The sequence below is a fragment of the Phoca vitulina genome, unplaced genomic scaffold (assembly GCF_004348235.1).
Source record: "Phoca vitulina isolate PV1807 unplaced genomic scaffold, GSC_HSeal_1.0 scaffold10, whole genome shotgun sequence".
Classification (NCBI taxonomy): Eukaryota; Metazoa; Chordata; class Mammalia; order Carnivora; family Phocidae; genus Phoca; species Phoca vitulina.
The window spans coordinates 20292508-20309275 of NW_022589713.1; the positions used below are offsets into that span (position 1 = coordinate 20292508).

General features: G+C 36.6%; 1 protein-coding gene and 1 non-coding gene across 2 annotated transcripts in view; one reads left to right on the forward strand and one right to left on the reverse strand.

Moving 5' to 3' along the window:
* Positions 1–16768, forward strand: part of STAG1 (stromal antigen 1) — a 423306-nt gene that overhangs the window by 163948 nt on the left and 242590 nt on the right. The window contains exon 5 of the mRNA XM_032408640.1: positions 14953–15049. Within this exon, the coding sequence (XP_032264531.1) occupies positions 14953–15049 (97 nt within the window). The remainder of the gene's footprint in view (positions 1–14952; positions 15050–16768) is intronic.
* On the reverse strand, positions 9965–10067 carry LOC116635364. The gene has a single exon (XR_004300149.1). It is a non-coding gene; the product is annotated as a U6 spliceosomal RNA (small nuclear RNA).

Genomic DNA, 16768 nt, shown 5'->3' on the forward strand with positions numbered 1-16768 from the left:
AGACTTGATTTACAACCCTATGTATCACCTGACCACCATAAGTCCCTAATTTAACTGGTGGACCACAGCAGCATTTTGGATCCCCAGAAATTAAGGTCAGTTCAGAGACAGTGTTTATTTATACACAAAATGTCTAGATAATTCATTTTCATAGTGCATTGTACCTCTAATTAATAGCTGCAAATCTCTGAGGAAGGATTAGAGGATGTATGATGTGTGCTTGTAATAGTTATGCAAGGTTTTTCTTCAAGGAACCTACCCGGTCTTCATGTCTTTTAATGTTCTCTGGGTCTGTGAACTAACTCAGGATTGTCAACTAGTGAAGGCTGTAACTTTTCCACCATGTTGGTTGATATAAGTTAAACTTTTGGCTACCAGATCTAGAATTTTTTCTTTTGCATAAATCAAACAGTATTATGGTAGGCTTCGACCTTTTTTGTTCCCAGGGGTACTCTAATCATTATCTATTGCCAAAGATCTCTGTAGGGCAAGACATTCTGATTACCAGTACATCCCTGCTGCCCTTAACAAATAATGTTCCCATCTTATCTTTCATGATTAGATGTGGCTACTTGGGCTGTGTTACCTTGGATGCCATCATCTGCCTTGAAACCTGGAAGGTTTTCTTAATGGCCACATACCCTATACTCACACCTGACTTACATAAGAGACTAGTCAGAGACCTTTATAAGGATGTAGATCCTCCCTTTACCAGTGTGGTTCTCATTGCTTTCTGGGCCCTCTTGTAGAACATAGTTGAGGAGGAGTAGGGGTATGAAATTCTTACAAGATAAATCCAGTCCCATATTCCTAAATCATTAGATTCTTTACTCCCTCCATATGCCAAGGAAGCTTGGTCATCTCACCCTTCAAAGGCAACTTTTATCTCACTAACCAGGTAAGGTATTACAGTCATTTCTAGCTACATGAACTAACACGTTAAATCTGGAGTCTCCAGTAAGTGCACTCCTATCCATTAGTTTGGCCTGATGTAGCATTATATTTCATCCCCCTTGGTCAGTTGCTTTTAGAATCCACTATCACATGTAGCTCTTGAGTTTCTGTTGGGTATTTAAGCTCTTTCCTGCTGGGTCATTGTGTGTACTTGTCTTTCTGGAGCATATTGAGATTTGACCCTAGTTATGGATCTAGAGGTAATAGAGATGGTTGTGGGTCTTAATGAACATTCCCCTTCAAGATTATCTGCCCACGTGAGATTATCAGAGATTTTTCAAGCCAGAGAAGGCTAGTGTTCTCAGACACTGGAAAGCAAGCTACTTTCACTGGTATTGGAGGCTCCCAATTATGAGTAGGGTTTGGGGAGGGAGGAATGGGGACAGGTTCAAAATTGTTAAGTTTCATGTAGGACAAACCAGATATCTCTCTTCCCAGTTTCAGGATTCTATTCTTTTCCTGATCCAGGTCCTAATTTTCAAATGAGAAACTTGATGAGACCGAATTCAACTGTTGTTGTAATTCAGCAACCTACACAATTCAATTTTTGCCTTGTTTGGGGCGCCTGGGTGGGTCAGTCGGTTGGGCGTCTGCCTTCGGCTCAGGTCATGATCTTAGGGTCCTGGGATCGAGCCCCACATCGGGCTCTCTGCTCAGCAGGGAGCCTGCTTCTCTCTCTCCCTCTGCTGCTCCCCCTGCTTATATTCCCTCTCTTTCTCTCTGTGTCAAATAAATAAATAATAAATTTTTGCCTTGATTTTCAGCAGTATCAGCCCCACACCTATAAGAAAGAAGGTAATTCTTCTAGGGTAATCCTGGAAGCTCTCTGGTTCTCTCATTGTGACTGAGAGTTAATGGACTGAGCTTGACATTTTCTAAGTGCTCAAGTATACACAAAAGGATCTGTCTTATACTACTGTCCTTATAGTTATCATTACTGCCATAATGGCAAATACAGCAGCCACTTAAGCTTTCAGAGATATGCTTGAGTTGATGCTTCATCACAATGTACCACAGGTGATACCTTGATTGGTTTTCTGAAACTACTGCATGTCATAGATTACTAGTATCCCTTTTCCTTGGCGAGGAGCTCAGCCCTGTGCTTAATCCCAAGAGCATGACCAAACCAATCCCCAAATCTAATCTTTACTTGTTTATCTTTTGGAACCACTCCTGGGACCAGTTCTGAACCAATCTGGATTTAACCCAGAGTCAGAAACCACACAGTTATTTGAATTGGTAAAATTATATGTAATTAATAAATTATGATAAAGGAATAACTATAAAGATGTAAAGATAACACTAAATGAGACTCTAGGGTTCAAAGACATTTCTCAAGGGAAGAAAGACTTGGATGTGCCGGTCCTCTTCCTCATACTTGGGTTTGGACCTTGTTGGAGAAGATGGGTTTGCAGCCTTTTGAATGACAGAGGGGTTCACTGGATTGCCTTAGCCAGAGCTGGTTCACATTTGCTAGGCAGCAGGAAGCAACATTCTGAGATACAGTCATGTTGACTATGGTAGACAGTATTACGTGGAAGATGAGGCACTGCTGCCAGATGAGACTTGGAGCATGCCAGTGTCTGTGTTGGGAGGGCTGCATCAAGAGGGTAATCACCAATCCCAGGCTGGGGCACAAGAATACTGAAGAACTGCACCTCTTAGCATGAGGTTGAGATAGACCACCACTGATGGATTATGCAGCAAGAGTAAAAAACACAAAACTCTTAACATAGCAAAACCAGGAAGAGAAGTCCCCCTTCTTCCTTGAGTGTCCTTTCAAAGCCCTGTGCTAATAAAGCTTAACATAGTATTTACTTTGAAGGAGAAGTGCTTGTAAAGTCTAGTCCATTATTACAGAGCAGATACTGGTGGGGTAACTTTGGTGCTGAGGCACAATAAATTGGTAATTGTTGCGCAGAGGTTTTCCTCAGATGTTTGGTGTTTGCAGCTATTTGCTTATCTTAAGAGAGAGGCATTGAATGCAGATGGATGCTTTGTGGGAGTAGAGTTTGTATATGTTGTGTTTAATTATTGGTCCTGGTATTTATAAGATTTTCTCTTTTTCTTTGGAATTCATGAATTTTACCTGGCTATGCTTATATGTGTCATTTTCCCATTCTGTCAGAACTAGATAAGCCATGTTTTTGTTCAGATTTAAATCTTTTATTGATCAGGTAGATTTTCCTCTTAAAATGATCAGCTTAATTGTGTTTCTTTTCATTCCTTGTTAAACACCTGTATATTTTATATCTCCTGTATACATCTGCCAAGTATTTTACCCCTTTCCTTATGAATTCCATTTGTATATTTTTCTTTTATCTTGAGATTCCCTCCCCCCCCCCCACCGAACTTCCAGGACATTAAATTCATTTTCCATAGTGATTATTCTTTCATTGAACCAATGAGTATTTAAATTTGAAAGTTTTTTATTTTTTAAACTTCGAGAATGTCCTTTCCATTCTTTAAATTTTCCATCTGTTTCAAATATACCCATCTTGGCTGATGAGTGAGTCTTATTTTGCTTTGACTTCTTAAGGCTTTTTTCAATTTGGATGGTCAAGTCAAAAATTAGGATCCCTCCTTTGGCACAAATTCATGTATAATAGGTGTTGTCATGGTCTCCATTCCTGTGAGTATCACATAACCAACAGTTCTGCTAGTTGGATAGTACTTTTCCAGCCTTAGGAATAGGAGGCAACTCAACTTACCCTAGTGGTCCCCTGCAGTTCCTCTGAGGCCAAGAATTTATAGCAGGCCTTCCTAGGACCACATACCTCAGGGCTTCTACTATCCTAAAGAAGATTAAGTAATCTCTGAAGCCTCCAGTTTTTGAAGGAAGAAGAAGTAGCAGTCTTTGCAGGCTTTTGTTTTTTGCTTTTTGGTTTCCTTTTGGCTGGTATCTACCCATCTCACACTTAGCTCAGAAAGTACTTAATTTTGTACTCTTTCTTTTATCTAACAACCCCTGCAAGAATCCATAGCCTTGCTTGCATCCTGCAGGCTTTGCTACCTTGCTTGCCCTAGCAGTTGTTTTGTCCTAAATGGAAGTGTGATGACCATTATATCAAGAATTCATATTCAAGTTGTCATCTGCAGAATTTCTCAGACGAGAACTTCTGCAAGATAAATATCACAAATGCAAAGACATGTTATGAACCGGAGAAAAATATTACAAAAGCTTGACATTAAGAGGAATGATACTTAAAGTGTCATTTTAATTTTTCTCTACCATTTTATTTAGACATAATTATTACAGTATTCAGGCTTATATACTTGTTGGTAGTGTCTTTCTGTTTCAGAGCAGATAATACAGAACAAAAGAGAAAACTAAGATTAGTGTCAAGTGAAATTATGAAATATGCTGTGTATGGGACATAGTGTTTATTTGTCTGAAAAATGACATTGAAGTAATATTATAATCTGTGATTCCATTCCTAACTGTGGAATAAAATCTGGCCTGTCATTGAAGGGTCACACCATTTATCTGAGCTTAAAAACAAATTTCTCTGAATGTATGCAATAATATAATTGTGTAAAAGGGCAGTGATGGGATCACATTGGCCAGAAACCGCAGTTAGTTAATACAGTACGAATAGGAGTAGCAGTGAAAGAAATAGCATTACATGTGTAGGATCAGTCTGGTTTTTTCCCTTGAAGTGTTTACTTAAAAAAAAAAAAAAAGTCTTTGGAGAGCTCTGAAAACCCAAGAACATTTTAGCTTATACTTGAGGGTAAAATAACAGTCTAGTCTCATGGTGTAATAAAGAAGTCTCAGTCTACCTGTGTAATATTTACATTTACATTCACAGAAAACATGTATATGATATTGCTAAAAGCTACATGGAAAAAATCATCTAAATATTAATTATTATATAGTCATTCTCACTTTGGAAGAGCGAGGGCCCTTCATTTAAGATTTCTAGTTAGGGTCTTTAGTTTACAATGTAGCGTGTTATCTTTGCCATCTGCTTGTCTTCCTCTGAAGCAAATGAATCTACTCTTAAGCAACACTATAGAATACTAATTCTCTGTGTCCTTGTCTGCTTAACCAAGGTCTTAATCAAATGGCCTGCGGAAAGAAGTATATTTATCTCCTAGAGTTTGAAGAATATGCACTCAGTGTACTGTGTAAAGATCCAGATTGAATTGATTGAGTTTTCTTTTAGTAAGTTTAGCTTATAAAAAGCTTAGAAGATTTAAAGCTCACTTTTAACTACAACATTGACTATTTTGTGCCCCATATTTGTATTTTCTCTTTGAACCTTGACTTTTTTTGTTGTTTTTGCTTTAGTTTTTCTTTCCCAATTTTTAAAATGTTATTTTTCTAAATACCTTGAATTCTTTATTATACACTCCTCTATTATAATATGATAAAATTGTTATAGCAAATGTAATGATTTTTCTCATTTTACCCAAAGTGGTGATGTATAACTACCAAGCCTGAATTATAAAAATCTGCCATGCTTTTCTTTGTTTTCCTCTTTATCAGCTGGATATTGGTTTCTCAGGGTCAACCTTGGAAGCCTCTTATAGGGGATCATAGAGCTTCTGTCAGCTTAGGTCCCAGAATGATTGTGTGACTTTAACTTATAATTCAGATATTCAAAAGCTGTGACCTTCTCTTTGAGAGACTGTAGGTATGTTACCAGAAGTGTTCTTTGTGGGGTGCCTGGCTGCCTCAGTCAGTAGAGTATGTGAATCTTGATCTTGGGGTTGTAAGTTTGAGCCCACGTTGGGTGTAGAGATTACTTAAAAAAAAAAAGGTGTTCTTACTGGTAATCTTGAAATTGTACTGCTTATCTTTCCCTACTCCTTAAATGAGGACAACTTATATTGAAATGTAATAGGAGGGTGCCTGGGTGGCTCAGTCGGTTAAGCGTCTGCCTTCGGCTCAGGTCATGATCCCAGGTCACTGGGATTGAGTCCCACATAGGGCTCCCTGCTCAGCAGGGAGTCTGCTTCTCCCTCTCCCTCTCCTGCTCCTCCTGCTTGTGCTCTCTCTCTCTCTCTCTGTGTCAAATAAATAAATAAAATCTTCAAAAAAAAAAAAAAAGAAACATAATAGGAGTTTCTTAAGGTGGAAGCTTAAATCATTGAATTAGACCTTTTTTTTTGTAAATATTTAAAGCTATATATTTCTCTCTAAACACTGTTTTAGACTAAGTTCTAAAAATCTGCATTCTACAGATTTTGATAATGTATTTTCTTCATAATGTGTTTCTTCATGATAAATTTACCACTTTATTATTATAAAATGCTTTTTAATATTTGTAATACTCCTTGTCTTGATTTCTACTTTTGTATGATAGAAATATAGTCATAATAGCTTTATTATAAAGTTTGCATGATACGTATTTTTTCATTCTTTCAGTACAATCTGTCTGTGCTTCTATATGTAAAGTGTGTCTCTTGTAGATAGTGTGATTGGGTCTTTTTATACAGTGTGGATGGTCTTTGTCTTTCAAGAGGAATGTTTAGTCTATTTGCTTGGTTTTGTTTTAGTTTTCTTAGTCTGAAAAGTTTTTATTTTGCTTTTATTTGAAAGATATTTTTTGCTGGATAAAAAATTCTGCATTTTTTCTTTTTTCCCTCATTTTTATTGAGATACAGTTGACATATAACATTGTGTAAGTTTGAAGTGTGTAACTTTGATTTATTTGTATATTGCAAAATGATTACCACTATAGCATTAGCTAATAACACACCATCCCTTTGTATTATTTCCATTTGTTTTTTGTGGTGATAACATTTAAGATTAAAGAGTACAGTATTATTAGCTGTAATCATCATTCTGTACATTATCCCCAGAACTTGTTAATCTTATAATTGGAAGTTTAAATCCTTTGACTGATTCCTTCCCATTTCCCCTATCTTCCAGTCCCTGGTAACCACCACTCTATGTCTGTTTCTCTGAGTTTGGCTTTTTTTTAGATTCCCTGTATAAGTGAAATCATGCAGTATATTTTTTCTCTGTCTGACTTATTTCACTTAGCATTATGACTTGAAGGTTTATCCAGGTGGTTACAAGTGACAGGATTTCCTTCTTTCTCTTGGCTGAAAAGTATTCCAATGTATATATACTACATTTTCCTTATTCATTCACCCATTGATAGGCACTTAGGTTGTTTCCATATTTTGGCCATTGTGAAAAATGATGCAGTGAACATGAGAGTGCAGCTATCTCTACAAGATCCCCCCACTTTTATGTTTATGTTTTTGATGTCACATTTACATTTTTTATATTGTGTGTTCATTAAAGTGATAGCTATTTTTAATATTTTTGTCCTTTAACTTTTATATTAAAGTAGTTAACACACTACCATATTATAATATTAGGGGTTCTGAATCTGTCCATGTGCTATGTGTGTCATATATTATCATGGTCTTTTTTAAAGATTTTATTTATTTATTTGAGAGAGAGAGAGAGAGAGAGAGAGAAAGAACAAGTGGGGGGGAGGGGGAGAGGGAAAGGCAGACTCCCCCTGAGCAGGGAGCCTGACGGGGGGGCTCAATCCTGGGACTCCAGGATCATGACCTGAGCCGAAGGCAGATGCTTAACCAACTGAGCCACCCAGGAGTTCTGTATTTTGTCATGTTTTCATGTTAATAATAGAGTCCTTTTGTTTCAGCTCAAATCTCTTTTCAGCATTTCTTGTAATGCAGGTTTAGTGGTGATGAGTTCCCTCAACTTTTGTTTAGGGAAGGTCTTTATTTCACTTTCAGTTTTGAAGGACAGCATTACTAGGTAAAGTATTCTTGGTTGATAGTTTCTTTCTTTTAGCACTTTGAATTTATCTTTCCATTTTCTCCTGGCCTGCAAGGTATCTGTATCTTGTTTTGGGATCAGGGTAATGCTTGCCTCTTAAAGTGAATTTGGTAAAGTTTCCTCCTCTTCTATTAGAAAGGATTTGTATTAATTCTAATTTGAATGTTTGGTAGAATTCACCAGAGAAGCTGACTCGTCCTGTACTGTTGTTTGTTAGGAGGCTTTTCATAACTTATTTAGTCTCCTTACTAGTAAGTGCAGGTTTTCTATTAGATAATGGTTCGGTCTTGGGAGTTTTTATTTTCTAAGAATTTATCCATTTTTTCTAAGTTGTCCAATTTCTTAGCATATGATTATTTATAGTAATATCTTAGGATCCTTTCTATTTCAGTGGTATCAGTCATAACATGTCTTAGGTCTGATTTTGAGTCGTCTTTCTTCTAGACGAGTCCAAAGGTTTGTCAGTTTTGTTCATCTTTTCAAAGAAGCAGCTCTTAGTTTCATTGATCTTTTCTATTATCCTTTTAGTTTCTATTTCACTTATTTCTACTCTCATCTTTATTATTTCCTTCTAACTTTGGTCTTTATTTGTTGTTTTTTTTTTTTTTTTCTAGTTCCTTTAGGTATACAGTTAGGTTATATATTTGAGGTTTTTATTGTTTCTTGATATAAGCATTTATCACTGTGAGCTTCCCTCTTAGAACTGCTTTTGCTCCATCCCATAAATTTTGGTATGTTAAATTTACATTTTCCTGTGTTTCAAGGGAAGAAGAAAAGAATAGAGAAGAACTACAAAGATAGCCAGGAAATAAACAAAATGGCATTAAGTACATACTTATCAGTAATTACTTTAAATGTAAATGGACTAAATTTGCAAATCAGAAGACATGGAGCAGCTGAATGGATAACAATAAGAAGATCCATCTACATGGTGAGAGACTCACCTTAGATATAAGGACTCACATGGCCTTAAATCAAAGGGATGGAAAAAGGTATCCCATGCAAATGGAAACTATAAGAAAGCTGGATTAGCTATATTTACACCAGCCAAAATAGATTTTAAAAACAAGGATTGTAATATGAGACAACAAATCCTGTTACATAATGATAAAGGGGTCAATCCTATAAGATGATACAGCATTTGTAAATATTTATGCACCCAACATAGGAGCACCTAAATATGTAAAGAAAATATTAAAGAGACCTAAAGGGAGAAATGTACAGCAATCCAATAATAGTGGGGGACTTTAATACCCCACTTACATCAATTCATAGATGATTTATAAGAGTCAGTAAGGAAACCTTAAATGACAGGTTAGACTAAATAGTCCTAACAGATATTTGCAAGACATTTCATCCAAAAGAACAGAATACACATTCTTCTCAAGTTCACATGGAACAATTTTCCAAGATAGATCATGTGTTAGGCCAGAAAACAAGTCTTTTTTTTCTTTTAAACTTTTTTTTTTTTAAGATTTTATTTATTCATTTGAGACACAGAGATAGAGAGAGAGAGCATGAGCAGGGGGAGAGGCAGAGGGAGAGGGAGAAGCAGGCTCCCCGCTGAGCCAGGAACCCGATGTGGGGCTCGATCCCAGGACCCCAGGATCATGACCTGAGCTGAAGGCAGATAATTAACCATCTGAGCCACCCAGGCGCCCCCTGAAAACAAGTCTTAATGATGATCAAAATCATATCAAGCATATTTATTTTACGTCCACAATAGTATGAAACTAGAAATTAATTACATGAAAAAAACTGGAAAATCCATAAATATGTGGAGATTAAACATGCTGTTGAACAGTGTGTCAAAAGAAATCAAAAGAGAAATAAAATAACTTGATGCATTATTTTTTAAAATAAGCTTTCTGTATTTTCTTCTCATTTCCTTTTGGGACTCCAATGATGTATATGTTATTTCTTTTGTCAGTATGCCATAATTCCCATAAGCTTTCTTCATTCCTTGTCACTCTTCTTTTTGCTGCTATTTTTAGATAATTTCATTTGATCTGTGTTCTAGCTTACTGATTCTCCCTTCAGCTTATTCAAGTTCATTGTTGAAACTCTTACTCAATTCTTCATTATACTCATTGTATTCTTTAGCTCCAGAATTTCTGTTGTGCTTTCTTACATTTTCTTTCTTTGTTAAACTTTTTATTTTGTTATTATATATTTTTTCTGGTATCTTTGTTTATCTGTGTTCTTTTGGACCTCTCTGATTAGGTGTATAATTTTTTTTTTTTAATTTTGGAATGCTTAATGAGTTTGCATGTCATCCTTGCATAGGGGCCATGCTCATCTCTGTATCATTTCAATTTAGTATATGTGCTGCAGAAGCAATCACAAAAAACTATTTTGAATTCTTTGTCCAACAGTTTCTGGATCTGGATTTCTTTGGGCCAGTTACTGGAGGTATACCTCATTCCTTTTGTGGAGACAAAGTTCCTTGATTCTTCATAATCCTGAAGCTGTGCTTTCATGTCTATGCATTAAGAAGCAGTTACCTCTTCCATAAGGGGAGCCTTTTACCTGTGTGTGAGGGCACACTTATTCATGCGGTGACCTTTGGTCTACTGGTATAGGGTAAGCAATGTGGCATGTGGTGGCACTGGGTCCAGGAAGGCGTGATGTCTTTTCAGTTCAGGCCACCATGTTCCACTGCATTGACAACCAGGTGGTTTTTAGTGAGCACTGTGGAAGATCTGTACTGGCTGCAAGGGCTGTTTGGGTCCTAAGCAACACCTCCAGTTTGGTAGCTAGGGACCAAGGCAGACAGTGATCATGGCCAGAGCCAATGGGGTGCACACACTCAGCTGTGGTGGGTAGCTGGAGTTGCCTATGCAGTGGAAGAGACCTGCCTCAGACACAGTTATAGTAATAAGTATCAGTGCAGGTAGCAAGGGCTAGAGCCAAATATGGGCTCACTGGTAGCTGTAGAGGCCCTGGCTGGCAGTGTGCTCTCCTGTGGTTGCATACTCCCTCCAGGCAAGTACCCTCTGGTGGAGGCCATGGGTGGGGCTTGGTGGGTTGCAGTTGTGGGTACACAGCCTAGAGGAGCTAGGTACAGATGGGCAAGGTGGACCCAGACAGTGACAGAAGGCAGGGCCTCCTGATCTGAGCCTACCAGCAGCTGTAGGGTTTCTTGGCTTTTGGTATACTCATCAGTGGCTGCCTATTTCACTAGCCTTGTGCATGCATGCTGCAGTGGGAGGCCAGTGATGAGTGTTAGGTCAGTGGTGCACAGCTAGAGGGGCTACCTCTGAGTGTGGGAACAGTGTTCAGTGATGGGGAAGTGGCACTAGGCTGGTGTCTTATACTCACCTAGCTGTAGAAGCTCAAGTTGGCTGCATATGTGGCTCATTGGCTCCTGTGTGGCTACAGAGGGACTCAGGTGACTGGCGTCTTACACTTCTGCAGCCATAGAGATCCTGCATGGATGTGGGGCAGATCTGGTGGTGGCAGGGAAAGGTTTCAGGGAGAGACTCAGGCAGCTGGTTTCAGCCAACAGAAATACCTGTGGGGAGAAATCTGGCAAGATCTGCAGGAGTCCACAGTGGCTGTGCTAACCTTTGGCTTTGTCAGTGGTAAAATATGCCGAGTTTGTCTGTAGAGTAGGTCTCTGAACCATGATTGCTGCTGGTGCTTGTCTGCTATTAATAGCTTCTGCTTTTATTCCTTGTTCCTAGCTAACTCAGTACATCTATGGGTTGCTGATCTGGGGGTGAAACCAAAGGTGGACTTCTGCACAGTGTCCTGCAAGGCTGGGGAACTGGTTGCTCACCATATTCTTCCTTTCCTAGCAAGAGGAACTCTTTTTAACTGGGAAGTTCCTTCTGAGCACTGTGAACTGGTGTTAGTTTGGGGGATGGGATTATGCATGCAAAATGAAGTTGCCTTCCTTCTCATGTGATGATTCTCACTTTTCTTGTTGTTAAAATGTCCTAAGTGGACTCTAGAGGTCTCCTGGAGTTGTTCGTGGATTGCTGTCCATTTGTGGATCTTTGTGGGATCACAGGGAAGCTGGGTTTTTTCACCAAGTGATGGGCAGTTTTTTCTTTCCGTACTTTAAATACGTTTTTTCATTATCCCTTGGCTTTCATTCTTTTTGATGAGACATGTGCCATATTTCTTATCCTTTGGTCCCCTGTGTGTGTACCGTATGGCTACTTAAAAATATTTTCTCTATGAAGATTCCCCACAATGTGTCTTATGTGGTTTTCTGTTTTATCCTGTCCCCTAGGCTAAGCCAAGGCCTTATATATTATGAAATACTGTATAATTCAGCAACCTATGCCCATACTTGGCAGTGCCTCTAACAACCAGCAATGTCTGCCAATTCAAGAAGGATTTATCTCTCTGGAGTTTAGTTCTTTAGATTCTTTGGCTTTTACCCCCCTCTTTTAAAATGTTTCCTTTCAGAAGAATAACAAATTATACCAGAATCATTTATTAAATTAACCACTCCTTTTCCTCAAAAATTGAAGTATCTCCTTTGTTATAGCTTAAGTTCTGTATATACCTGGATTTATTTCTGTGCTCTATTTTCTTATATTTTCTAGTCCTACATTATATTTGATCTATATTATTTTCAGTACTTTTGTGTTAAATTTTTTTTTTTTTTTTTTTAAGATTTTATTTATTTGCGAGAGAGAGAATGAGAGACAGAGAGCATGAGAGGGAGGAGGGTCAGAGGGAGAAGCAGACTCCCCGCTGAGCAGGGAGCCCGATGCGGGACTCGATCCTGGGACTCCAGGATCATGACCTGAGCTGAAGGCAGTCGCTTAACCAACTGAGCCACCCAGGCGCCCACTTTTTGTGTTAAATTTTAATATTTATAATGCTCAAGTCCCTATTAACTAGTTTTATTCAGAATGTTTTTGGACTCCTCACATACAGCTGGTGGGATTATACATTCGTACTGTCACTTTGGGAATTAAAATTTGTTCACCATCTTCAGAGTGTTTTCACAATTATGGGCCCCATGTAGAAGTGGAGAAATGGCTTCCTCTTTAGCTTTGTGCCATACTTCCTTACCTTGGTCAGAAAGCATTTTTGCTTGAGCTGTGAGTTTTAAAATCACTTGACCTGCTTTATCCATTCCTTGTCCTCACCACCATTCTTAGTCAACATGTCCTTGACACATTATTCAGCAGAACTGAACCTTGAACAGATATCATGGTATTCTTTCTTTTTCTTTTTACCTTCCAACTGTAATATTCTTTCTAAAAATTTTCTGTTTACCTTCAAAGTAAAACCTTCCAGACACTAATGTGATGAGACAGAGAAACAGAGTGTTATATACATTAGCAATTAAAAAAAAGTCCTCTCTTTCACATGGAAGAAGGGAATGTGGTTGCTCTTCAGTGGAAGAGGTCATTAAAGAAGGCATATGCTCAACCAGAATGGTTAAATTAATACTATTGATGATACATAGTATTGGTGAGGATGTGGAACACCCAATCTCATACATTGGTAGATTTCATAAATTGCTGATGGAAGTATAATTTAGTACACTTGTTTTGGAAAATTGTAGGGCATTGTCTACTAACCATCTACACACATATGTTCTATGTGTTAGTAAGTTTGCTACTGGGCATATACACAACAGAAAAAAGTTTATGTCCATCACAATATGTGTACAGTCATGTTTATGGCAATTTTATTCATGATAGCCTTAAAATGGAAACAGTAGTCCTGTCCTTAAATAGTAAAATGGATAATAAATTATGGTATGTTAATACGATCAGATGCTACCCAGCAGTGCAAAAAATTAAAGTACTAATACACATAACAACTGATAAACTTTGATTAAAAGAAGTCAAACATAAAAGATGATACTATTTATATGAATTTCAAAAACATGTCCATTGTTAAGGAATAATAGTTAAACCCTTTGAGCTGGGGATGGTTTTTGACTGGAAGGGAGCATCAGGGAGCCATTTCAGTTTTGGAAGTGTCTTATACTTTCATCTTGGTTAGGATTACACAGGTATATGTATTTGTAAAATTTCATCAAGGTGTAACTTAAGTTTCATACATCTTACTGTATATAATTGTATTTTCATATAAAAGTAAAAATTTATTTTAAAAGTGTTTAAAAATTGTCATACATTTTCTCTGATACCGTACCCCCACCCAAGGAAACTTCGAACTATATTGCCTACAAGTATGCTATATGGAATCACATTAAATCTGCCTAACAGTTTAGAAAGACTTTATTAATAGAGCTTTAAGGCTTTTTTTTTTTTTAAACTCCATATATGAAACTTATTTACATGGTTTTCTATATCCTTTGAGTTTTTATAATTTTCTGCAATAATATTTATACCTTTCTTGAATTTATTCTTAGATAATTGTAGTTGTGAACACGCTGCTTATCCATTTATGTTTCTTATATATTGCCAATATCTAAAAGGTATTTTGTACATTTATCTTTTGTCACCTGTCTTGTCAAATTTTTTCCGTTATGAATCTTTTGAGTCACTTACTTAGTAGAGATTGTTAGGTATTTTTTTCAACTGTTGGAAAGGGAGAATTTTCTTTATTAATATTTTACTCATTTTTGCTTTAACTAAAAACTTAAAACATCCTTGCCTTGTTCCTTTTTGAGTTGAAATGTCTTGAGCATTTCAACAAATATCTTAATCTTTATCTTCACCTTGTTTATATATATTTCATCTAACTAGTTTTTCTAGGAGTTGTTTATTAAGCTTGGCTGCACAATTTTATCAGATACCATTTTGAGATCTAGTAATATGATCATTTAATTTCTCTCCTTTACTTCATAAATTGAATTACTTGATTTCCTAATATTGACTCAGTTTTGCATTCCTGACAAAAATGCATTTGGTTATATATGGTGTGTATTCTTTTTATGCAGTACTAATGGAATAGGTTTTTTTGATATTTAGAAACTTTCTGTGTGTAAGTGTAATTAGCTTAGCTTTTGTGTTATTCTCACAGTGTGGTTTGAATATTGGTATCTATAGTTGCTTAATAATTATTGGACTTGTCAGATTTGTATTGTGGTCTAAACAGATTTTTGAAACCTAGTAACTCATCTTTCAAGTACCTTTGAAAATAAAGGAATCTTTAGTTTTATTTGGCTGCAGAGAAATGATTTCTTTAAGTAGACACACATAGATAAAATCACAAACTTTAAAAAAATTTATTTGCTGTTATATCAGTTATTTTGAAGTTTTCATTTTCATATATTTTTTTTCCTACAGTCCGTGGTGGATGACTGGATTGAATCATATAAACAAGACAGGGACATCGCACTTCTGGATTTAATCAACTTTTTTATCCAGTGTTCAGGATGTCGAGGTACATAATGTTGGGATAAATAATTACATTGAGTCTGTCAGTCCAACAGTGTCAAATTTACTTCACCTTTCTTTAGTTATATATAATCCATCCTAGAACTATGACCTAATCTTTTTCTGATAAGGAAAATTATTGCTATTTAAGTATATTTCATCTTGTTTTTGTTCAGTTTGGCTATGAAATAACAGATTTCTAAAAATTTATGAAATTTAAAGGAAATCGAAAATTCGTTTATGAATTTGTTAGTTGACTTTAGATCATAAGCTTTTATAAGTGATATTTACTGGTATTATTTGTGCCTATGCTCCATATTAGGAATTTTACTAGTTGCTAACATTCATTATTTTGTATCCTTGTCAATGTTTTGGTCCTCATTGTATAGATGAAGTACTTGAAGCTTCAGTAATTTGCTTTAGGTAACATAAGTACCAGAATCAGGTTTCTTAAGGTTATCATTCTTTGGAAGTCTGTAGACAGTATTTTTAAATAAAATACAATTTTATTTTTATCATATTAATAGATAATAGATATTTTTCTTCTCAGGAATAGATAAATCTGAACAGATTATAATGTGTTACATGGGGGAAATCAGTTCGTAAATCAGCATTCTTTGCCTTTCAGCGCAGAAAGTACAGTGATCTTTTATTAAGATCACTAATACAGTTGATTTCTTGAAGGCTTTCTTATTTCTGTTTGTCACTCAAGTATTGACAAAAGTAGTTTATCAAATATTTACAGAACACCTATCTTGTACTAAGCATGTATATTCCTCTTCAGAGTATACACATGTTATCAAGACAATCTCTGCAGTATTAGAGTATTTGTAATTTTCAAAGGAGGCTTAATTACAAGGAGCAGAGAGGGAAGTATACCAATAGTTCAGTAAAGTGCTCACCAGTGCCATCTTAAGAATAACAGCACTGGTTTTAATTTAACGACAATTTAATAAGTGTTATGCTTTGTGTTTTACATGCATTTGCTCATTTAATATATTGGTTACATAGTCAGATCAGGCAGTTCGTGATTTTTATAGATCAGGAAACTGAGAATAAACGGCTGAGGTAAGTTTTTGGACATCATACAGTTAGCTTAAGTGCCAAACTCAAGATTCAAAGCCAGGCTTGTCTCAATCTGGAGTCTGTGTCCCTAAGGACAAGATACTATGGTAATAGCAAAGAGGGGCTTCTGATTCAGCCCAGGCTTTGTATCTCTATGTATGTGTAAATGTCGGAGTATTTGTAAGAAAGTGCATCTCAGAGGAAGAAAGTCTGTGGTGAGACTGAGGCTGAGGAAGAGAAAGTTAAAGGGGACGAGAAAGGCCAAAGTTAACAGATCATGTATAAATGCTTCAAGACAAGAAAGCAGGGTACTCTTGGACATAAATAGAGGTTAAACATGAATCTGAGAGCATTGAGATTGGTGGAGAGTGGCAGGAGATTATGCTATTTGGAGGAAGGTGACTTTGTTAATTTTGTAGCCTTAAAATGGGTATAAGGCAAGCACTGAATGATGTACTTTAAATATATTATCTAATCTATGTTAAATGTTCTGTTGGATTTGGTTTTGATTTTAAAACAACTGGTAGTCTTTAATTTTTTTTCCTTTTTTAATTCATTCCCAGTTTTCAAAAGACCAGAAAGCTTTAGAATATCTAAAGCAAAAAGTCTTTACCACTTCCTGCCTTCCCATCTGTCTCCACAGAGTTAACTGCGTTTAACA